Below are 24,815 nucleotides of genomic sequence, written 5' to 3'. Positions count from 1 at the left end.
AGCAGAGTAAATATATACCTGTAGAATAATGTCCAGGGTGAAAGAAAGAACCCTAGTCTGCTTTAAACAAGTGTGGATGTTGCAATGAGCAAGCTTGAATTGCATTGAGTAGCGATGAAGTTTGCAAAGTCAATCAATGAGGGTATCTGCAAAAAGCAGAGTGTATATATACCTGTAGAATAATGTCCAGGGTGGGAGAAAGAACTTGGGTCTATTTGAAGCAAGTGTGAGTGTTGCAATGAGCAAGCTTGAGTCTCATTGAGTAGCCATGAAGTTTGAAAAGTCAATCAGTGAGGGTATCTGCAAAAAGCAGAGTGTATATATACCTGTAGAATAATGTCCAGGGTGGGAGAACGAACCCTTGTTTGTTTGAAGCAAGTGTGGATGTTGCAGTGCGCAAGCTTGAATTGCATTGAGTAGCCATGAAGCTGCAAAGTCAATCAGTGAGGGTATCTGCATGGAAGTATCAAGTGGAGTGGAATAGTGTCCAGGGTGGGAGAAAGAACCTGTGTCTGTGTAAAGCAAGTGTGAGTGTTGCAATGAGCAAGCTTGAATCGCATTGAGAAGTCATAAGTTTGCAAAGTCAATCAGTAAGGGTATCTGCATGGAAGTATCAAGTGAAGTGTATTTGTGGAGTAATGTCCAGGGTGGGAGAAAGAACCCTAGTCTGCTTGAAGCAAGTGTGAGTGTTGCAGTGAGCAAGCTTGAATCACATTGAGCAGCCATGAAGTTTGCAAAGTCAATCAGTGAGGGTATCTGCATATACTCATGGAATAACCACTCTTCTTTTCTTCCTTCCACCCGTAGTGGTCTGCCCCTTGCCGTGCATGAACGGGGGCCAGTGCACCTCCGGCAACCACTGCTTGTGCCCCCCCGAGTTCTCCGGCCGCTTCTGCCAAGTCCCGGCCAGTCGCCAAGGCCACCCGTCCCGCGTTCCGGGCGAGGGTGTCCCGGCGGAGTCGGGCTCCAGCAAACACGCCATTTACGCCGTGCAGTTCATCTCGGACGGGCACGGGGACACCCCGTCGGGGCCGGGCGGGTCCAAAGGCACGGTCAGCCACTCCACCTTCATGGTGCCCCTCGGACCCGGGCAGCATTCCTCGGAAGGTAGGCAACACATGGCGGTGGGGCTCTGGGTGCGAGTTCCGGTCCGAGCCCGTTCGCCCTCTGTCGTCCAGTCCAGGTGCATCAGCCGCTGGTCAACGTCCGCGTCCATCACCCTCGGGACGCCTCGGTGCAGGTCCACCGCATCGACAGCCTCAGCTCGGAAGGAGGCGGCCCGGGCGGCCAGCAGCACGTCATCCCGCACCCGGCACCCAAGCCCGCTTACGCCCGGACCCCCACCCAGAAGCCGCTCGGGCGCTGCTTCCAGGAGACCATGCCCAAACAGTCGGTGGGTTCGCGGACTTGCACCATTCCGCTTGCTATGAGTTTCCCATATTCCGGCAGCACTCTCTCCTGACGTTTCGCCTGCACCTGTGGCTCATGGCGTCTGCCGGAGCTTCTGTTTCCCATATTCCGGCAGCACTCTCTCCTGACGTTTCGCCTGCGCCTGTGGCTCATGGCGTCTGCCGGAGCTTCTGTTTCCCATATTCCGGCAGCGCTCTCTCCTGACGTTTCGCCTGCGCCTGTGGCTCATGGCGTCTGCAGGAGCTTCTGTTTCCCATATTCCGGCAGCGCTCTCTCCTGACGTTTCGCCTGCGCCTGTGGCTCATGGCGTCTGCCGGAGCTTCTGTTTCCCATATTCCGGCAGCACTCTCTCCTGACGTTACGCCTGCGCCTGTGGCTCATGGCGTCTGCAGGAGCTTCTGTTTCCCATATTCCGGCAGCACTCTCTCCTGACGTTTCGCCTACACCTGTGGCTAATGGCGTCTGCAGGAGCTTCTGTTTCCCATATTCCGGCAGCACTCTCTCCTGACGTTTCGCCTGCGCCTGTGGCTCATGGCGTCTGCAGGAGCTTCTGTTTCCCATATTCCGGCAGCACTCTCTCCTGACGTTTCGCCTGCACCTGTGGCTCATGGCGTCTGCAGGAGCTTCTGTTTCCCATATTCCGGCAGCACTCTCTCCTGACGTTTCGCCTGCGCCTGTGGCTCATGGCGTCTGCAGGAGCTCCTGTTTCCCATATTCCGGCAGCACTCTCTCCTGACGTTTCGCCTGCGCCTGTGGCTCATGGCGTCTGCAGGAGCTTCTGCTTCCCATATTCCGGCAGCACTCTCTCCTGACGTTTCGCCTGCGCCTGTGGCTAATGGCATCTGCAGGAGCTTCTGTTTCCCATATTCCGGCAGCACTCTCTCCTGAAGTTTTGCTTGCACCTGTGGCTAATGGCGTCTGCAGGAGCTTCTGTTTCCCATATTCCAGCAGCACTCTCTCCTGACGTTTCGCTTGCACCTGTGGCTAATGGCGTCTGCAGGAGCTTCTGTTTCCCATATTCCAGCAGCACTCTCTCCTGACGTTTCGCTTGCACCTGTGGCTAATGGCATCTGCAGAAGCTTCTGTTGACAGTCTATATATATATACCGTATATACTCGAGTATAAGCCTGAAAAAGTCCCCCTGCATTAGTCACAGGTGCGGGCGTAACGTCAGGAGAGAATGCTGCCAGAACTTGGCCATACAGCCCGGGAAAATTCACAGCAACCTAGTAAAAATACCGTATGTACTTGAGTATAAGCCGAGTTTTTCAGGCTGAAAAAGTCCCCCTGCGTTAGCCACGGATGCAGGCGAAATGTCAGGAGAGAATGCTGCTGGAACTTGGCCATCCAGCCCAGGAAAATTCGCAGCAACCTAGTAAAAATACCGTATGTACTTGAGTATAAGCCGAGTTTTTCAGGCTGAAAAAGTGCCCCTGCGTTAGCCACAGATGCAGGCGAAATGTCAGGAGAGAATGCTGCTGGAACTTGGCCATCCAGCCCGGGAAAATTCACAGCAACCTAGTAAAAATACATACCGTATATACTCGAGTATAAGCTGAGTTTTTTCAGGCCAAAAAAGTCCCCCTGCATTAGCCACAGGTGCAGGTGAAACGTCAGGAGAGAATGCTGCCGGAACTTGGCTATACAGCCCGGGAAAATTCACAGCAACCTAGTAAAAACACCATATATACTCGAGTATAAGCCAATTTTTTCAGGCCGAAAAAGTCCCCCTGCATTAGCCACAGATGCAGGCAGAATGTATTATGTATCTATATTAATATTATTATGTATCCTTATTATTATTATTATTATTATTATTATTATTATTATTATTATTATTATTATTTATTACTATTATTATGTATCTATATTATTATTCTTTATTACTATTATTATGTATCTACATTATTATTATTATTCTTTATTATTCTATATTATTATTATTATTATTTTGCTTCCTTTGGGCCATTCAGTGCGGGAGCAACCCTATGTCTCTCTATTATTATTATTATTATTATGTATCTATATTATTATTATTCTATATTATTATTATTATTATTTCTTTCAGTGCGGGAGCAACCCTATGTCTCTCTATTATTATTATTATTATTATTATTATTATTATTATTATTATTATTATGTATCTATATTATTATTATTCTATATTATTATTATTATTATTATTTTGCTTCCTTTGGGCCATTCAGTGCGGGAGCAACCCTATGTCTCTCTATTATTATAATAATTATTATGCATCTATACTATTATTATTCTATATTATTATTATTATTATTATTTCTTTCAGTGCGGGAGCAACCCTATGTCTCTCTATTATTATTATCATTATGTATCTATATTATTATTTTTCTATATTACAGTAGAGTCTCACTTATCCAACACTCGCTTATCCAACATTCTGGATTATCCAACGCATTTTTGGAGTCAATGTTTTCAATATATTGTGATATTTTGGTGCTAAATTCATAAATACAGTAATTACTACATAGCATTACTACGTATTGAACTACTTTTTCTGCCAAATTTGTTGTCTAACATGATGTTTTGGTGCTTCATTTGTAAAATCATACCTAATTTGATGGTTAATAGGCTTTTCCTTAATGCCTCCTTATTATCCAATGTATTCACTTATCCAACATTCTGCCGGCCCGTTTATGTTGGATAAGTGAGACTCTACTGTATTATTATTCTATATTATTATTATTATTATTATTATTATTATTATTATTATTATTATTATTTCTTTCAGTGTGGGAGCAACCCTATGTCTCTCTATTATTATTATGTATCTATATTATTATTATTATTATTATTATTATTATTATTTCTTTCAGTGTGGGAGCAACCCTATGTCTCTCTATTATTATTATGTATCTATATTATTATTATTATTATTATTATTATTATTATTATTATTATTATTATTATTATTATTTTCAGTGCGGGAGCAACCCTCTCCCGGGTCTCACCAAGCAGGAAGATTGTTGCGGAAGTATCGGCACGTCTTGGGGCCAAAACAAGTGCCACAAATGCCCCCACCTTCAATGTAAGTCTCCTTGCTTCCAATATTGTATTGTTTTATTCCTAATTTTTGGACAAAATTGACTATATAGAGTTGCAATGTTCCAAAAAAAAAAGTGTGAGAGGCGAGATTTCATGTGTTTGCAATCCACCCAGAGTCTCGTCCCCAGGAGAAATTAACTGATTAGATAAATACACAGGAAGCATTGTTTTCCATGCAGCAAAGATGCCCCGGCTTCCAAAGGAAAGAGGGGAAAAAACCCCGCCAAGTCTATTCACAAAGGACGGAAAAACATACAAAAGCTCTTGTCAACTTGCCCAGAAAGAGAGAGAGAAAAAAAGTGTATTGGAAACAACGCTCTCTTGCGTGCAAAAAAAAAAAAAATACAACTCTCTCCAATATGCAAAACAATGGGAAAAAAGTTTATTTCTCTGCCTTTAACTTCCAGCATTTTAAGCCGAGGCTGGCTGGCCGTCTGTTGGGAGTGGTTTGATGGTGCCTCCCTCTATTGCAGAAGGGTTGGACTGGATGACCTTTGGGTACCCCTTCCAACTTTAGCGTTATATAATTTACTTGTTTTATTCTATTGGAGGATTTTAATCAGAACCTGTCTGGCCATCTGCTGGGAGTGGTTTGATAGTCTTGGCCATCTGTCGGGAATGCTTTGATGGTGCCTCCTTCTACTGCAGCAGGGTTGGACTGGATGACCTTTGGGTACCCCTTCCAACTCTATAGCATTATATAGCTTACTTGGGCGTCTGTTGGAGGAGTTTAATCTGAGGCTGGCTGGCCATCTGCCGGGAGTGGTTTGATGGTGTCTCTATTGCAGGTAAATGTATTAAGTATGTATTTTTTCTGTTTTATTGTGACTTTCCAGGCTGTTAGCCACCCCGAGTCCCTTTGGGGAGATGGAGGCGGGATACAAAAATAAAGTTGTTGTTATTATTATTATTATTATTATTATTATTATTATTATTATTATAGGTTACACCATCCAACTCCAGTGTTATGTAGCTTACTTGAGCATCTGTAGGAGTCTTCTTCTCTGGAGGATTTTAAGCAGAAGCCGGCTGGCCATCTGCTGGGAGTGGTTTGATAGTCCTGGCCATCTGTCGGGAGTGGTTTGATGGTGCCTCCTTCTATTGAAGAAGGGCTGGACTAGATGACCTTTGGGCACCTCTTCCAACTAGTGTTCTATAGCTTACTTGGGTGTCTATTGGAGGATTTTAATCAGAGGCTGGCTGGCCATCTGCCGGGAGTGGTTTGATGGTGTCTCTATTGCAGGGAAATGTATTAAGTATGTATTTTTTCTGTTTTGTTGTGACTATCCAGGCTTGGCCCTGTGTTAGCCACCCCAAGTCCTTTTGGGGAGATGGAGGCGTGGTATATAAATAATAATAATAATAATAATTATTATTATTATTATTATTATTATTGTATTATTATTATTATTTTATTATGACACAGTAAACAAGATAGATATGCTGGATTTCGTATCACAAAATCACAAGTTGAACACTTCCCAAGTGTGTGATGTATTTTCGGATGAAAATATTATTATTATTATTATTATTATTATTATTATTATTATTATTATTATTATTATTATTGGGTACACCATCCAACTCCAGCGTTATGTAGCTTACTTGAGCATTTGTTGGAGTCTCCTTCTCCGAAGTATTTTAAGCAGAGGCTGGCTGGCCATCTGCCGGGAGTGCTTTGATGGTGCCTCCCTCTATTGCAGAAGGGTTGGACTGGATGACCTTTGGGCACCCCTTCCAACTCTATAGCATTATATAGCTTACTTGGGCGTCTGTCGGAGGATTTTAATCAGAACCTGTCTGGCCATCTGCTGGGAGTGGTTTGATGGTGCCTCCTTCTATTGCAGAAGGGTTGGACTGGATGACCTTTGGGTACCCCTTCCAACTCTATAGCATTATATAGCTTACTTGGGCGTCTGTCGGAGGATTTTAATCAGAACCTGTCTGGCCATCTGCCGGGAGTGCTTTGATGGTGCCTCCTTCTATTGCAGAAGGGTTGGACTGGATGACCTTTGGGTACCCCTTCCAACTCTATAGCATTATATAGCTTACTTGGGTGTCTGTTGGAGGATTTTTATCAGAACCTGTCTGGCCATCTGCCGGGAGTGCTTTGATGGTGCCTCCTTCTATTGCAGAAGGGTTGGACTGGATGACCTTTGGGTACCCCTTCCAACTCTATAGCATTATATAGCTTACTTGGGTGTCTGTCGGAGGATTTTAATCAGAACCTGTCTGGCCATCTGCCGGGAGTGCTTTGATGGTGCCTCCTTCTATTGCAGAAGGGTTGGACTGGATGACCTTTGGGTACCCCTTCCAACTCTATAGCATTATATAGCTTACTTGGGTGTCTGTTGGAGGATTTTTATCAGAACCTGTCTGGCCATCTGCCGGGAGTGCTTTGATGGTGCCTCCTTCTATTGCAGAAGGGTTGGACTGGATGACCTTTGGGTACCCCTTCCAACTCTATAGCATTATATAGCTTACTTGGGTGTCTGTCGGAGGATTTTAATCAGAACCTGTCTGGCCATCTGCTGGGAGTGGTTTGATGGTGCCTCCTTCTATTGCAGAAGGGTTGGACTGGATGACCTTTGGGTACCCCTTCCAACTCTATAGCGTTATATAGCTTACTTGGGTGTCTGTTGGAGGATTTTATGCATAGGCGGGCTGGCCATCTGTCGGGAGTGCTTTGATGGTGCCTCCTTCTATTGCAGAAGGGTTGGACTGGATGACCTTTGGGTACCCCTTCCAACTTTAGCATTATATAATTTACTTGTTTTACTCTATTGGAGGATTTTAATCAGAACCAGTCTGGCCATCTGCTGGGAGTGGTTTGATAGTCCTGGCCATCTGCTGGGAGTGCTTTGATGGTGCCTCCTTCTATTGCAGCACGGTTGGACTGGATGAGCTTTGGGCACCTCTTCCAACTCTAGTGTTATATAGCTTACTTGGGCGTCTGTTGGAGGATTTTAATCTGAGTCTGGCTGGCCATCTGCCGGGAGTGCTTTGATGGTGCCTCCCAGCCCTATGGCTCCAAGCTGCTTGTCAGGCTGAGCAGCCCCTCTCCCTTCTTGCCCCTTTTCCCAGCCCCCCAAAACCTGGGCCGGGCTTAATGGCTTTTCCAGGCTGTGTTTGTGTTGGATGCGTCTCGGAATGCTGCGCTGGGCCTCGCCATCCCGCTCTCTTGGCAACGGCTCGAAAGAATGCGCCGTTTGATCTCTCTCTGCCAAGGCCGAGAGAGAGTTGTTTTGCTGGACGTGGTTTGGAGCCGGTCCTCCTCGCCATTGGAAACCTCAGAGTGAAAGGAGGGAGAGCCTTGCAACGGCACACAAGGGAAGTTTTGTCAACCTGCAGCATTTTTTGTGCCAAGAACTCAACACTTCGGCATCTTAATACTGAAACATTCATCCAGCCATTGACCGGCCATTGCCAGAAGGCACAGAGAGATTCATCCATGCTGACGATCGTGCCATCACCGCTCAAGCAGAGAACTTGGAGATTGTTCCAGGGTCAGAGAAGCAGAAGAACGGCCTGTCGCAAGGAACATTTCTTGCTCCATCCATGTTTAACATATATACAAATGACCAGCCACTTCCAGAGGGACAAAGAGTTTAATCTACGCCGACGATCATGCCATCACCGCCCAAGCAGGGAGCTTTGACATAATAACAATTACATTAATAATAATAATTATCAACACAACGACATTGTATGGCACAGCAAACAAGATAGATATGCTGGATTTCGTTTCACAAAACCACAAGTCGAACACTTCCCAAGTGTCTAGGACTGTGTGATGTATTATTATTATTATTATTATTATTATTATTATCATTATTATTTTATTATGACGCAGCAAACAGGATAGATATGCTGGATTTCGTTTCGCAAAACCACAAGTCGAACACTTCCCAAGTGTCTAGGACTGTGTGATGTATTATTATTATTATTATTATTATTATTATTATTATTATTATCATTATTATTTTATTATGACGCAGCAAACAGGATAGATATGCTGGATTTCGTTTCGCAAAACCACAAGTCGAACACTTCCCAAGTGTCTAGGACTGTGTGATGTATTATTATTATTATTATTATTATTATTATTATTATTATTATTATCATTATTATTTTATTATGACGCAGCAAACAGGATAGATATGCTGGATTTCGTTTCGCAAAACCACAAGTCGAACACTTCCCAAGTGTCTAGGACTGTGTGATGTATTTTCGGATGATGTGTGCAGATCCCAGTAGGGTGGCCTTTTGCAGTTGGCAGATGGTGATTTTGTCAATGTCTATTGTTTCCAAATGCCAGCTGAGATCTTTTGGCACAGCACCCAGTGTGCCCATCACCACCGGGACCACCTGTACTGGTTTCTGCCAGAGTCTTTGCAGTTCAATCTTGAGGTCCTGATAGCGGCTGAGTTTTTCCTGTTGTTTTTCGTCAATGCGACTGTCACAACATCAATGATCCAAACCTTGTTCTTTTCCACAACTGTGATGTCTGGTGTGTTGTGTTCCAGAACTTTGTCAGTCTGGATTCGGAAGTCCCACAGTCTCTTTGCGTGCTCATTTTCCAATACTTTTGCAGGTTTGTGATCCCACCAGTTCTTTACTGCTGACAGGTGGTACTTGAGGCATAAGTTCCAATGGATCCTTTGGGCCACATAGTTGTGCCTCTGTCTGTAGTCTGTCTGTGTGATTTTCTTACAGCATCTGAGGATATGAGCCATGGTTTCGTCGGTTTCCTTGCACAGTCTGCATTTTGGGTCATCAGCTGATTTTTCGATCTTGGCCTGAATTGCCTTTGTCCTGATGTCTTGCTCCTGGGCTGCAAGGATCAGGCCTTCTGTCTCCTTCTTCAGGGTCCCATTCGTGAGCCAGAGCCAGGTCTTCTCCTTATCAGCTTTTCCTTCAATTTTGTCAAGGAACTTTCCATGCAGTGTTTTGTTGTGCCAGCTGTCAGCTCTAGTTTGTAGTGCGGTTTTCTTGTACTGGTTTTTTGTCTGCTGTGCTTTGAGGATTATTATTATTATTATTATTTTATTTATATGCCACTCTATCTCCCCAAAGGGACTCAGGGCGGTTTCCAACATGAGTGCAAAACAACATACATTAACTTAACACAGCAAAATAAACACATTGTAAACAAAGCAATACATTTAAAATAAACACAGGCAGAACCTTAGATGGTTCCAGGGTCATAGAAACAGATGGTGAAAACAGAAGAACGGCCTGCCTCAAGGAACATTTCTTGCTCCATCCATGTTTAACATTTACACAAATGAATCAACCACTGTCAGAAGGCACAGAGAGATTCATCTACGCTGACGATCGTGCCATCACTGCTCAAGCAGAGAGGTTTGAGATGGTTCCAGGGTCAGAGAAGCAGACGAACAGCCTGCCGCAAGGAACATTTCTTGCTCCATCCATGTTTAACATATATACAAATGAACAACCACTTCCAGAATGGGATACAGAATTTCCTCTATGCTGGCGATTGTGCCATCACCGCCCAAACAGGGAGCTTTGAAATGGTTGAAGCTTTAGGTGCTCTTACTGCCTATTACAGTAGCAAAATGACAGTTACGAAGTAGCAACAAAAATAACGTTATGGTTGGGGGGCTCACCACAAACATGAGGAACTGTATCAAGGGGTTGCGGCGTCAGGAAGGTTTCATACATGTGATAAACATTGGATTCTTGTCTCCGCCCTGCTTTCAGATTTGGGGGTTCAGAAGACGTCCGGGAGCGACTGCCCGCAGGGATACAAGCGGCTCAACAGCACCCACTGCCAGGGTAAGAACGGAGGCTCCGAGAACGAGATGTCAACTAAGTCAAGGCAGGTTGTTGCCTTGGGAATCATAACCATGGCTGATGTTCTACCCGCTCTCTCCATCCATCTCTCCTTCCTGCAGACATCAACGAGTGTGCCATGCAAGGCGTGTGCCAAGGGGGCGAATGTTTGAACACGCAAGGGAGCTTCCGCTGTGCGTGCAAACCGGGACACGTCTTGGGCCCTTCGCGGACTCACTGCGTGCGTATGTATCTTACTCTTCCCATCTCCATCTCCATTGACTCTTTCTCTGTTTCCTTCTCCGTCGTTGTTTCCAATAACGTCTCTTTCTCTCAATTTCCGGGGGGAGAATAGCAGAAAAGGGAGGCGAGAAGAGCCTGTGCTTCCGGCTGGTCAGCCCCGAGCACCAGTGCCAACACCCGCTGCCCACCAAGCTCACCCGCCAGACCTGCTGCTGCAGCGTGGGAAAGGCCTGGGGCGCCCGGTGCGAACGATGCCCGGCCGACGGCACCGGTAAGTAGGGAGCGCATGCGGAAGGGCGGAGTGTACACGTTGGGATTCGCCCTGAGTCCCTTCGGGGAGATAGGGCAGCATACAAATAAATTATTATTATTATTATTATTATTTTGCTAAACATTCGGACAGTGTTAGTCAGAGACTGGATTTCTGTTTCTGTTTTCCCATACAGCTTCAGGTCATCCATGTACATCAGATGCGAAATTTTGTGAGATTTCTTAGACATCAAACATTATTATTATATTATTACACAGCAAACAAGATAGATATGCTGGATTTCGTATCACAAAATCACAAGTCGAACACTTCCCAAGTATTAGTATTATTTATTTATTTATTTATTTATTTATTTTTGCTAAAAATTCGGACAGTGTTAGTCAGAGACTGGATTTCTGTTTCCGTTTTCCCATACAGCTTCAGGTCATCCATGTACATCAGATGCGAAATTTTGTGAGATTTCTTAGACATCAAACATTATTATTATATTATTACACAGCAAACAAGATAGATATGCTGGATTTCGTATCACAAAATCACAAGTCAAACACTTCTCAAGTATTAGTATTATTATTTATTTATTTATTTATTTATTTTTGCTAAAAATTCGGACAGTGTTAGTCAGAGACTGGATTTCAGTTTCCGTTTTCCCATACAGCTTCAGGTCATCCATGTACATCAGATGCGAAATTTTGTGAGATTTCTTAGACATCAAACATTATTATTATATTATTACACAGCAAACAAGATAGATATGCTGGATTTCGTATCACAAAATCACAAGTCGAACACTTCCCAAGTATTAGTATTATTTATTTATTTATTTATTTATTTATTTTTGCTAAAAATTCGGACAGTGTTAGTCAGAGACTGGATTTCAGTTTCCGTTTTCCCATACAGCTTCAGGTCATCCATGTACATCAGATGCGAAATTTTGTGAGATTTCTTAGACATCAAACATTATTATTATTATATTATGACACAGCAAACAAGATAGATATGCTGGATTTCGTATCACAAAATCACAAGTCGAACACTTCCCAAGCATTATTTATTTATTTATTTATTTTTGCTAAAAATTCGGACAGTGTTAGTCAGAGACTGGATTTCTGTTTCCGTTTTCCCATACAGCTTCAGGTCATCCATGTACAACAGATGCAAAATTTTGTGAGATTTCTTAGACATCAAACATTATTATTATATTATGACACAGCAAACAAGATAGATATGCTGGATTTCGTATCACAAAATCACAAGTCGAACACTTCCCAAGTGTCTAGGATGATGATGATGATGATGATTATTATTATTATTATTATTATTATTATTAGAAACACAACAAGATGAGTCCACAGCAGACACTCTGCTGGCTGTTGTATTGGATCACACGTCGGACACTTCCCAAGTGTCTAGAACTTATTATTATTATTATTATTATTATTATTATTATTATTATTATTATTATGACACAGCAAACAAGATAGATATGCTGGATTTCGTATCACAAAATCACATGTCGAACACTTCCCAAGTGTCTAGGACTGTGTTATTTTATTATTATTATTATTATTATTATTATTATTATTATTATTATTATTATTATTATTATTATTAGAAACACAAGATGAGTCCACAGCAGACACTCTGCTGGCTGTTGCATTGGATCACACGTAAGACACTTCCTAAGTGTATAGGACTATTTTTTATTATTATTATTACTATTATTATTATTATTTTATTGTATGACACAGCAAACAAGATCTATATGCTGAATTTCGTATCACAAAATCACAAGTCGAACACTTCCCAAGCGTTTAGGACTGTGTGATGTATTTTCGGATGATGCGCGCAGATCCCAGCAGGGTGGCCTTTTGCAGTTGGCAGATCGTGATTTTGTCAATCACAATCTTTCAAGGCATTAATGAGCAGGTCTTCTCCTTGTCAGCTTTTCCTTCAATTTTGTCAAGGAACTTTCCATGCAATGTTTTGTTGTGCCAGCTGTCAGCTCTAGTTTGTAGTGCGGTTTTCTTGTACTGATTCTTTGTCTGCTGTGCTTTGAGGAGTTTCTGATTTTTGACTTCAATCAAAGCAGGTTCTTCCCTTTGCTTTCCATCTTCTGCCAGGGCATCTTCTTCTTCTTTGACTGCTTGCTTTACTTGCAAGAGTCCTCTGCCCCCTGATCTTCTAGGCAGATATAGCCGGTCAACATCACTGCGAGGGTGCAGTGAATGATGAATGGTCATGAGTTTTCTTGTTTTTCTGTCCAAATTGTCCAGTTCCATCTGTGTCCAGTTTATAATGCCAGCAGTATATCTTATGACAGGTATGGCCCAGGTGTTTATGGCCTTGATGGTGTTGCCTCCATTGAGCTTGCTTTTGAGAATTTTTCTGACCCTTTGTGTGTATTCTTTGCTGACCAGTCTTCACATGTCTTCACATGTTCATGCTTGATGTTGTCCAACTGTAATATGCCCAGATATTTATAGGCTTCTGGCTGGTGACACTTTATCGTTTGGCCATTAGGCATATTTATGCCCTCACTTTCAATGATTTTTCCCTTCTTCAATGCCACTGTCGAACATTTGTCCAAGCCAAACTCCATGCTGATATCAGTGCTAAAAATTCGGACAGTGTTAGTCAGAGACTGGATTTCAGTTTCAGTTTTTCCATACAGCTTTAGGTCATCCATGTACATCAGATGCGAAATTTTGTGAGATTTCTTAGACATCAAACATTATTATTATTATTATTATTATTATTATTATTATTATTATTACATCGGCATCTTCTGCTGCCTTACCCCTTCCTCTTTTCTTCTCCACTTCGACAGCTTCTTTCCGAGAGATCTGTCCCGCTGGGAAGGGCTACCACATCCTGACCTCGCACCAGACCTTGACCATCCAAGGCGAGAGCGAGTTCACACTCCAGATCCACCCGGACGGCACCACCGACTTGCAACAACCGCAGCAGCACGTGGATCTGCCCACCCGCCCGCCTGCAGGCAGCGACTCCCAAGAGCCCGAAGGTCAGCTAGATGTCCTGGACTACTACATCTCCCATCATCCCCAGTCATGGTGGGAGTTATAGTTTAATTTACATTTGGATATTGGAGAAAGCTGTGAAGCTCTAACGTTCTTTTTTCCATCTATTTTGCAGCCATCACTCCGCCAATGGTAAGTGTGCTGGGATCCTGGAGGAAGAAACATATAGTCGGATAAGGTAGAAAATTCAATTACTAATATTATTATTATTATTATTATTATTATTATTATTATTATTATTATTAATAGTATTTGAAACACAACAAGATGAGTCCACAGCAGACACTCTGCTGGCTGTTGTATTGGATCACATGTCGGACACTCCCTATTATTATTATTATTATTATTATTATTATTATTATTATTATTATTATAAACACAACAAGATGAGTCCACAGCAGACACTCTGCTGGCTGTTGTATTGGATCACATGTCGGACACTCCCTATTATTATTATTATTATTATTATTATTATTATTATTATTATAAACACAACAAGATGAGTCCACAGCAGACACTCTGCTGGCTGTTGTATTGGATCACATGTCGGACACTCCCTATTATTATTATTATTATTATTATTATTATTATTATTATTATTATAAACACAACAAGATGAGTCCACAGCAGACACTCTCCTGGCTGTTGTATTGGATCACATGTCGGACACTCCCTATTATTATTATTATTATTATTATTATTATTATTATTATTATTATTATTATTATTATTATAAACACAACAAGATGAGTCCACAGCAGACACTCTCCTGGCTGTTGTATTGGATCACACGCCAGACACTTCCCAAGTGTCTAGGATTATTATTATTATTATTATTATTATTATTATTATTATTATTTGAAACACAACAAGATGAGTCTATAGCAGACCCTCTGCTGGCTGTTGTACTGGTTCACACGCCAGACACTTCCCAAGTGGTGTTGTTGTTGTTGTTGTTGTTGTTGTTATTATAAATTCAATTATTATTTCCAAATGCAGCCCTAATACATAGTTGTAACTTATGACGGTAGAGCCCAAAAATATAGTACGACCCCAATATCCATGGATACCTACCTAAAACTGCAGCCACAATAATAATAATAACAACAACAACAACAACAGCATCATTATTATTATTATTATTATTATTATTATTATTATTATTATTTCTTGCTCACCTCGACCCCTATATTGGTGGAGGATAGATTCCAATAACTCCCCCATGGATACCTACCTAAAACTGCAGCCACAACAATAATAATAATAATAATAATAATAACAACAACAACCACAGCATTATTATTATTATTATTATTATTATTATTATTATTATTATTATTATTTCTTGCTCGCCTCGACCCCTATATTGATGGAGGATATATTCCAATAACTCCCCCATGGATACCTACCTAAAATTGCAGCCACAATAACAACAACAACAACAACATTATTATTATTATTATTATTATTATTATTATTATTATTATTATTTCTTGCTTGCCTCAACCTCCATATTGATGGAGGATAGCTTCCAATAACTCCCCCATGGATACCTACCTAAAACTGCAGCCACAATAATAATAATAATAATAATAATAATAACAACAACAACAAAACAACAACATTATTATCATTATTATTATTATTATTATTATTATTATTATTATTATTATTATTATTTCTTGCTCGCCTCGACCCCCATATTGATGGAGGATAGATTCCAATAACTCCCCCATGGATACCTACCTAAAATTGCAGCCACAATAACAACAACAACAACAACAACATTATTATTATTATTATTATTATTATTATTATTATTATTATTATTATTATTATTTCTTGCTCGCCTCGACCCCCATATTGATGGAGGATAGATTCCAATAACTCCCCCATGGATACCTACCTAAAATTGCAGCCACAATAATAATAATAATAACAACAACATTATTATTATTATTATTATTATTATTATTATTTTATTATTATTATTTCTTGCTCACCTTTTCTCACGGCTCGAGGCGGGTTACAACATTGTACAACACACATTCACCTGAAAACTATTTCCTAGTGGGTTCCCCTGTTAGACCTAATCCAAACCCTCCCAACAGATGGCCACGCGGTCCCTAATGGACAATCATAGACTCATACAATCCTAGAGTTGAAAGAAACCCAAAACTCGAATCATTCTGTCCAATGGAGCTTTCAGTCTCCTTTGGGAGAGATAAAGTGGCATAATAATAATAATAATAATAATAATAATAATAATAATGATAATGCGAAATTGATGTAGTTTTTCCTATAATCTCCAGTTACCCAGCTATGTCACGACTTCAGAGGAGCAGCTCATATTCTACGTCAGCACCCCGCCGTTTGGACTGCGTTACCCTGGTGAGTGAGCAAGGGGGATTCTGGGAGTTGTAGTTCCAAAACTAAAAGAGTTGGAAGGGACCCCCAAAGGCCATCTAGTCCAACCCCGTTCTGGTCCCCATCCAAGACCTCCAAGGTTTCCTCTTCCACAACTCTGTGCCTCTTTTGCCTCGTAGCGGTCCTTCCCAAACCCACGACGGCCGTCGTAGTGAAGTATCCGGAAGAAGAGAAGAGCGTGAGCCGGTTTGACATGCCTCCGACGCAGGTGACAGGTGAGTGACACCTTTCCCAAGCATGGTGAGTGCTCTCGCCCTGATCTTTGAAGGTGCTCTGATCTTGCCAGGAACAGAGTTGGATTTACACCGGTGAACACCGAATTAATCTATTTTTCACTCCCTCCGTCTGGAGACCTAATCTTATGTCAGGGGAAAACTCCTCATCAGCTGAAGGCCAATCTGCAAGAGAAATGGACCTTTTAACATCAGAATCCAAAACATCCTCTGTCTCGCCTTCAACTGCCTGCAATTTTCCCTGATCACACACAGAATTATTATTATTTTATTATCATGACACAGCCAACAAGATAGACATGCTGGATTTCGTATCACAAAATCACAAGTCGAACACTTCCCAAGTGTCTAGGACTGTGTGATGTAATTATTATTATTATTATTATTATTATTATTATTATTATTATTATTATTATTATTTTATTATGACACAGCAAACAAGATAGACATGCTGGATTTCGTATCACAAAATCACAAGTCAAACACTTCCCAAGTGTCTAGGACTGTGTGATGTATTTTCTTATGATGCGTGCAGATCCCAATAGGGTGGCCTTTTGCAGTTGGCAGATCGTAATTTTGTCATTGTCTATTGTTTCCAAATGCCGGCTGAGATCTTTTGGCACGGCACCCAGTGTGCCCATCACCACCGGGACCACCTGTACTGGTTTCTGCCAGAGTCTTTGCAGTTCAATCTTGAGGACCTGATAGCGGATGAGTTTTTCCTGTTGTTTTTCATCACCTGGGATGGCGACATCAATGATCCAAACCTTTTTCTTTTCCACAACTGTGATGTCTGGTGTGTTGTGTTCCACAACTTTGTCAGTCTGGATTCGGAAGTCCCACCGTATCTTTGCGTGCTCATTTTCCAATACTTTTGCAGGTTTCTGATCCCACCAGTTCTTTGCTGCTGGGAGGTCGTACTTGAGGCATAAGTTGAATCATTTGGGCCACATAGTTGTGCCTCTGTTTGTAGTCTGTCTGTGCAATTTTCTTACAGCAGCTGAGGATATGATCCATGGTTTCGTCGGTTTCCTTGCACAGTCTGCATTTTGGGTCATCACCTGATTTTTCGATCTTGGCCTTAATTGCCTTTGTCCTGATGTCTTGCTCCTGGGCTGCAAGGATCAGGCCTTCTGTCTCCTTCTTCAGGGTCCCATTTGTGAGCCAGAGCCAGGTCTTCTCCTGATCAGCTTTTCCTTCCATTTTGTCAAGGAAGTTTCCATGCAATGTTTTGTTGTGCCAGCTGTCAGCTCTAGTTTGTAGTGCGGTTTTCTTGTACTGATTTTTTTGTCTGCTGTGCTTTGAGGAGTTTCTGATTTTTGACTTCAATCCAAGCAGGTTCTTCACTTTGCTTTACATCTTCTGCCAGGGCATGTTCTTCTTCTTTGACTGCTTGTTTGGCTTGCAAGAGTCCTCTGCCCCCTGATCTTCTAGGCAGATATAGCCGGTCAATATCACTGCGAGGGTGCAGTGAATGATGAATGGCCATGAGTTTTCTTCTACTCCCCATTAGCTGAAGGCCGATTATTATTATCATTATTACAGTAATAATGATGATGATGATGATGATGGTGTTTGTTTTCCTTTTGCAGAGACGGACATCTGCAAGCTGAACCGCAACATCTGCGGCCACGGCGAATGCATCCCGGGAGCCCCGGGCTTCACCTGCCATTGCTACCAGGGATACCGGCGGCATCCTCAGCACAGGTATTGCGTAGGTAAGGGGCACCTTCCCTCCAATGGGTATGCACGCATTATTTCCCTGAACACTATATGTTGCTGCGAGAATACCTAATTTGACAATATTATTTGGGGAATCCCTGACCTCTAAGGATAAGAGAGATGTGGATAACGTATCGTACGAAGTGCTTAGTGTCTGGGATTTGTCCTTCACGCAACTAACTTCTATTCCTCTTCTCTCCCCCATTTGTTTCTTTGTGTCCCCCAGATGTGAACGAGTGTGAATCCGACCCGTGTGGCAGCGGCAAAGGGGTCTGCATGAACACCGGCGGCTCGTACAATTGCCATTGCAACCGTGGATATCAGCTGAAAGTCCTCAAGGGAGTGCGTTCCTGTATGGGTGAGATATCTCGGCATGAATTTGAGAGCAGAGACAGGAACGCCAGCCATTCCTATGGCATCGTTGTCTCTTCTGAAAGGCCTGAAACCTTGATTTAAGCCTGACCAAGTAACCATGAGATCATATCGAACGCACCTGGGCTTCAAAGTCTCACAGATAGTCTCCGTCTATTTTTCACTCCCTCTGTTCTCAAGCCTAATCTAGCTTCTCTTTTTTTAATGTATATTTTTATTGGTGTATATAACAAGTAACAACGAAAGAGTGAGAACAATAATTTTTGACAGAAAGTGAAGAAAAAAAAGAGAAAAGAAGAAGAAAAAGGAAAAAGAAAAAGAAAAAAATTATCTATATATATAAAAGAGTGGTGGCATCACGGCGACCCACAAAACAACAGAACTACAGGGCCCCCCAACCTCTAAATTTGACAACACAACCCATCATCCACGGCTCTAGGTTGATACAACAAAAAGAAAAGAAAAATAAAGTCTTAATTAGAGAGAGAGGAATAATTGCTTTTATCCAATTGCTGCCAGTTAGAAGGCTAAGCTCCTCCAACTTGGTCTCCTAGCAACCCAATCAAAAACACTAAAAAACACTAAAAAATAATAAAAAACACTAAAAAAATTAATACAATAAAATACTATAATAACAGAAAATAACTAAAAATAATACAAGAAAATAATAAAATATAATAAATAAAAAGATAACTTACAATAAAATTAATTTAAAATACAAATAACGTCAAATAAAAATGACACAAGAATTTTTAACCAATACCACCACCACTTTGCCACAGCAACGCGTGGCCAGGCACAGCTAGTATATATATATATATATATATATATATATATATATTACAAAAAAGTGATAAAAGTGACTTCCATCTTCGCCTTTGCGTTTCCCAATCTATATAAACGAAGGAGGGTGATACAAAAAAAAAATATTGAATCAGCCTCATTGTCTATAATAGTGAGGACAAACCCTTAAAAAAAAGAGATATTGTCCTTATTGGCTTAGTCATTGCTTCTTTACTTTACCAAAAGCTTACGAAGAAAGGTACAAAAAGGTTTCATCCTTCTATTCTTCATCACTTATCCTTCAACTTCTTTTTCTTTCAAATTCTTCTACTTTAGCTCAGTCTGTGTATCTTATCGGAGTCCCTGTATTTTTCTTTAATAAAAAGGTTAGTTTATCCATAGCCTTTATCTCTTTCACCTTCTGCAGCCAATCTTCCATACTCGGTGTTTTCCTTTTAGCAAAACCAATTCTAGCGGCTGTTGTTAAATATGTAAATAGGATATCATCATTAATGTCTAAATTAATATCCCGGTTTGAAACCTTGATTTAGGCCTGACCAAGCAACCATGAGATCATATTGAACGCACCTGGGCTTCAAAGTCTTCTCACAGATTATCTCAGTCTATTTTTCACTCCCTCCGTTCTCAGGCCTAATCTAGCTTCTCTTGAAAACTCCCAATCAGATGAAGGCCTTTTCTCAGGGAACCCAGGACCTTCACTTTCCCTTTCATCTCTTGTTGCCTGGGAACGAGTACTGGAATCCAAAGCAGGAAACTTGAGAATACTCGAATCATTAACTTGAGAGCAGAGACAAGAAAGCCAGTCATCCCTATGGCATCGTTGTCTCATCTGAAAGGCCTTAAACCTTGATTTAAGCCTGACCAAGTAACCATGAAATCATATCCAATGCACCTGGGCTTCGAGGTCTTCTCACAGATTCTCTCAGAGCGTCTACTTAATAATAATAATAATAATAATAATAATAATAATAATAATAATAATAATTTTATTTTTATACCCCACCCCATCACCCCGAAGGGACTCGGGGCGGCTTACATGGGGCCAAGCCCAGTCCACAACAATAAAACAAAGCAATAAAACAGATCAAATAACAATAAAAAACAAGTCATAAAAATCACATTCAAGGACAAAAGATAAAATCATGGATAAAATCTAGAAAAACTTAAGTCTATTTTTCACTCCCTCTGTTCTCAAGCCTAATCTAGCTTCTCTGGAAAACTCCCCATCAAAAATCCCCATCTCTTAGAGTGCCTAATTACCGTATATACTTGAGTATAAGCCGACCCGAATATAAGCCCAGGCACCTAATTTTACCACAAAAAACTGGGAAAACATTGACTCCAGTATAAGCCGATATACCGATAAAATTACAGTAATTGAGGCATCAGTAGTTTAAATGTTTTTGAATCTTTACCTCACACTGTAATTTAAGATATGACTGTTCAACTCTGATTAAATCATTATTTTCATCTTCTTCAATGTAAATGTGCATATGTATCCTTTTGTTAATAATAGAGTGAAATAATCAATGTACGAATAATAATAATAATAAATGGGGTAAAATAATAAATGTATCAATAATAATAAAAATAGAGTAAAATCAATATAAAAGTAACAGCAATAATAGAGTAAAATAGTAAATGTAATAATAATAATTAATAAAGTAAAATAATAAATGTAACAATACCAATCATAATAGAGAAAAATAATAAATATACCATATATACTTGAGTATAAGCCGACCTGAATATAAGCCCACGAGGACCCTCACCCAAGTATAAGCCAAGGAGGGGTTTTTTTCAGTCCTAAAAAAGGGCTGAAAAACTAGGTTTATACTCGAGTATATACAGTAGTCTATTTTTCACTCCCTCTGTTCTCAGGCCTAATCTAGTTTCTCTTGAAAACTCCGTATCAGATGAAAGCCATTTCTTCACTCTGAAACCGATCAAATCCTTTGTCTTCTGAAATGTCAGAAAACCAAAAAAATAAAATAAATCCTCAGTCGTTTGCTGAGCTACAACGTTTTCCTAGGTCTCTGTTCTTGGAGACATTCACTGTTTTTTCCTTCCCAAAAGATATTGACGAATGTGCCAAACCCAACACCTGCGGAGAAGGTGGCTCTTGCATCAATTTCCCGGGAAGCTACAAATGCGACTGCCATTCCGGCTACCGGCAAAAACCCTCCTCGCGGCAATCCCTTTGCGAAGGTACAGTTGTGGGACAAAGATCGATAAACGGGGGGAAAGTATTAGAATAAAAGAATCCTAGTTTTTTGTGTAGGCACTGCTTGCGGTTCGAAAATCACATCGTATGCATGGATGATACGAAATAGATCCGACATACGATTCACCAACGATCTTTTGCACAACCCTAATGTCCACCCAGACTCTGTCTCAAAACAAAAGTCATTCCATGTTGAATGGAGCTATGTTTCCTTTTCCAGATATCGATGAATGCCTTGATCCTTCTACTTGCCCCGACGGGAGATGCGAAAACCGACCTGGTAGCTATAAGTGCATCCCTTGCCAACTGGGTTACCGAGCCAAAAATGGTGTTTGTCACGGTAAGGTTGTAGACATGAGTTCACTGCCCCGAGTCCTATATTCAAAGAATGGATGTTCTGTATTTACTTCTGTATTTTCCTCTTTAAATGGTAGCAGGTATCCTCTGGGCATTTCCTAGGTCCTCCGGAGTAATTCTATGATTATCTTACTGTTGGGTCTTCTGGAGGACCTAGAAGATGCCTAGAGAGGTTTTAGGCACTTTGTTTAAAAGAGGAAAAGTGGAGTATAAATAATAATAATAATAATAATAATAATAATAATAATAATAATAATAATAATAATGACTCTAACAAGTAAAACAAGCAGTCAAAGAAGAAGAACATGCCCTGGCAGAATTTGTAAAGCAAAGTGAAGAACCTGCTTTGATTGAAGTCAAAAATCAGAAACTCCTCAAAGCACCGCAGACAAAAAAACAGTACAAGAAAACCGCACTACAAACTAGAGCCAAGATTGAAAAATCAGCTGATGACCCAAAATGCAGACTGTGCAAGGAAACCGATGAAACCATGGATCATATCCTCAGCTGCTGTAAGAAAATCGGACAGACAGACTACAAACAGATGCACAACTCTGTGGCCCAAATGATCCATTGGAACTTATGCCTCATGTACCACCTCCCAGCAGTAAAGAACTGGTGGGATCACAAACCTGCAAAAGTATTGGAAAATGAGCACGCAAAGAGACTGTGGGCCTTCCGAATCCAGACTGACAAAGTTCTGGAACACAACACACCAGACATCACAGTTGTGGAAAGGAAAAAGGTTTGAATCATCCCAGGTGACAGTCGCATTGATGAAAAATAACAGGAAAAACTCAGCTGCTATCAGGACCTCAAGATTGAACTGCAAAGACTCTGGCAGAAACCAGTGCAGGTGGTCCCGGTGGTGATGGGCACACTGGGTGCCGTGCCAAAAGATCTCAGCCGGCATTTGGAAACAATAGACATTGAAAAAATTACGATCTGCCAACTGCAAAAGGCCACCCGACTGGGATCTGCAGCATCATCCGAAAATACATCACACAGTCCTAGACACTTGGGAAGTGTTCGACTTGTGATTTTGTGATACGAAATCCAGCATGTCTATCTTGTTTGCTGTGTCAGACTATGTCGTTGTGTCAATAATAATAATAATAATAATAATGATAGCAACATAATGAAAGAAGCTCATTGGATGCTTTTGCTTCCGTCTCCAGATGTAGATGAGTGTGCGGAGGGATCGCCTTGCAAGCACGGGAAGTGCGAGAATGTGGACGGCTCCTTCCGCTGTGTCTGCAGCGATGGATTTGTGCCCGCGCCAGATTCCCGCAGCTGCCAAGGTAAGCCTCCTTTTTCTTTGCTATATTGACAGAAAGCAAGACCTTTTCCATGGTAAACCCATCAAGGAAACAAAGGCACGAACCAGAACAGGAAGCTTGGGAATACTTGAATCATGAACTTGAGAGCAAAGACAAGTTCTCCTTGAGAAGACATGATCTCATGGCTACTTGGTAGGGCTTAAATCTCTTACGGCGATCTTGTCTCCTCTGAAAAGCATGAAGCCAGCACTCCTTGACTTAAGCCCAACCAAGTAGCCATGAGATCGTGTTGAACACACCTGGGCTTCAAGGTCTTAGCATGGATTCTCTCAGAGCATCGAATGAGTCTATTTTTCACTCCCTCCTTTCTCAAACCTAATCTCGCTTCTCGTGAAAACTCCCCATCAGCCAAAGCCTGTTTTTCAAGGGACCTGGGACTTTCGCTTTTCCCTGTTTCTAGGAACAAGTACAGGAATCCAAAACATCAGCCTCATTTGCTTACAGTTCTAACACCGACAGACTTCATTTTGAAACCCATCAAATCCCTCGTCCTCCGAAATATCAGAAAAATCCTCAGCCACTTGCTGAGCTACGACACCTACAGATACAGGGTTTGCATTGTCTGTATATTTCCGTCTCTCTCTCTCTGCAGATATCAACGAATGTGAGAACAGCTCTTTGTGTGCCCATGGGGTCTGCGTGAATACCGTTGGGTCCTTTAAATGCCAGTGTCCGGCAGGTTTCCAGGCGGTGAAGGATGGACCACGCTGCGAAGGTGAGACAGACACGTGTTGCATCCCTCCTGGTTTGACAAGACTTGAACTGTCGTGGCTCAATACTAGGAGTTGTCGTTTTACAAAATTGCAAACTCTTCGGAAATTGGGATCCACATTGCCTTGGGAATGCAAGTGCGGTGAAACTACGAGGGTTATCCACAAAGTAGATTATGTTTTGGAATTAAAAATGGACAAAGTATAGGAGAAAACATTTACCATATGCAGTTGAAAACCACACCCAAATAACACATTTCTCGTAGTCGCCATTCAAATCTAGGCACTTATCATAGCGATGAATGAGCTTGGCAACTCCTTCCCAACAAAACTCTGCCGCTTGCGCCCTCGAAAGGTATAGGAGAAAACATTTACCATATGCAGTTGAAAGCCACACCCAATACCACTTCTCAACATAGTCGCCATTCAAATCTAGGCACTTATCATAGCGATTAATGAGCTTGGCAACTCTTTCCTCACAAAACTTTGCTGCTTGCGTCCTCAACACAGTGTTTTGGCGACGATGCGTATCTGTGGAAAGGGGTGGCCGGCTGGTTGAGGATGCAAGCGGCAGAGTTTTGGCACTTATCATAGCGATGAATGAGCTTGGCAACTCCTTCCGTACAAAACTCTGCCGCTTGCGTCCTCAACCAGCGTTTTGGCGACGATGCGCAGCTGCGGAAAGGGGTGACTGGCTGGTTGAGGACACAAGCGGCAGAGTTTGTTGGGGAAGGAGTTGCCAAGCTCATTCATCGCTATGAGAAGTGCCTAGATTTGAAT

The 24,815-nt window shown here is 41.6% G+C and overlaps 1 protein-coding gene across 2 annotated transcripts in view; it reads left to right on the top strand.

The window, feature by feature from the left end:
• Positions 1 to 24,815, top strand: part of ltbp3 (latent transforming growth factor beta binding protein 3) — a 53,809-nt gene that overhangs the window by 8,329 nt on the left and 20,665 nt on the right. Inside the window, exons 2-17 of one of the 2 annotated variants that reach the window (XM_062965437.1) lie at positions 808 to 1,107; positions 1,179 to 1,393; positions 4,370 to 4,475; positions 10,220 to 10,294; positions 10,414 to 10,536; positions 10,650 to 10,805; positions 13,636 to 13,830; positions 13,962 to 13,978; positions 16,159 to 16,237; positions 16,393 to 16,488; positions 18,099 to 18,224; positions 18,455 to 18,586; positions 21,481 to 21,612; positions 21,849 to 21,968; positions 23,164 to 23,286; positions 23,918 to 24,040. In XM_062965437.1, coding sequence (XP_062821507.1) covers positions 808 to 1,107; positions 1,179 to 1,393; positions 4,370 to 4,475; positions 10,220 to 10,294; positions 10,414 to 10,536; positions 10,650 to 10,805; positions 13,636 to 13,830; positions 13,962 to 13,978; positions 16,159 to 16,237; positions 16,393 to 16,488; positions 18,099 to 18,224; positions 18,455 to 18,586; positions 21,481 to 21,612; positions 21,849 to 21,968; positions 23,164 to 23,286; positions 23,918 to 24,040 — 2,118 coding nt within the window. Of the gene's footprint in view, positions 1 to 807; positions 1,108 to 1,178; positions 1,394 to 4,369; positions 4,476 to 10,219; positions 10,295 to 10,413; positions 10,537 to 10,646; positions 10,806 to 13,635; positions 13,831 to 13,961; positions 13,979 to 16,158; positions 16,238 to 16,392; positions 16,489 to 18,098; positions 18,225 to 18,454; positions 18,587 to 21,480; positions 21,613 to 21,848; positions 21,969 to 23,163; positions 23,287 to 23,917; positions 24,041 to 24,815 lie in introns of both variants that reach the window. The other variant, XM_062965436.1, reaches the window with a different exon arrangement.

The sequence above is a fragment of the Anolis carolinensis genome, unplaced genomic scaffold (assembly GCF_035594765.1).
Source record: "Anolis carolinensis isolate JA03-04 unplaced genomic scaffold, rAnoCar3.1.pri scaffold_14, whole genome shotgun sequence".
NCBI lineage: Eukaryota > Metazoa > Chordata > Lepidosauria > Squamata > Dactyloidae > Anolis > Anolis carolinensis.
This window is presented reverse-complemented; position numbering and strand designations above follow the sequence as displayed.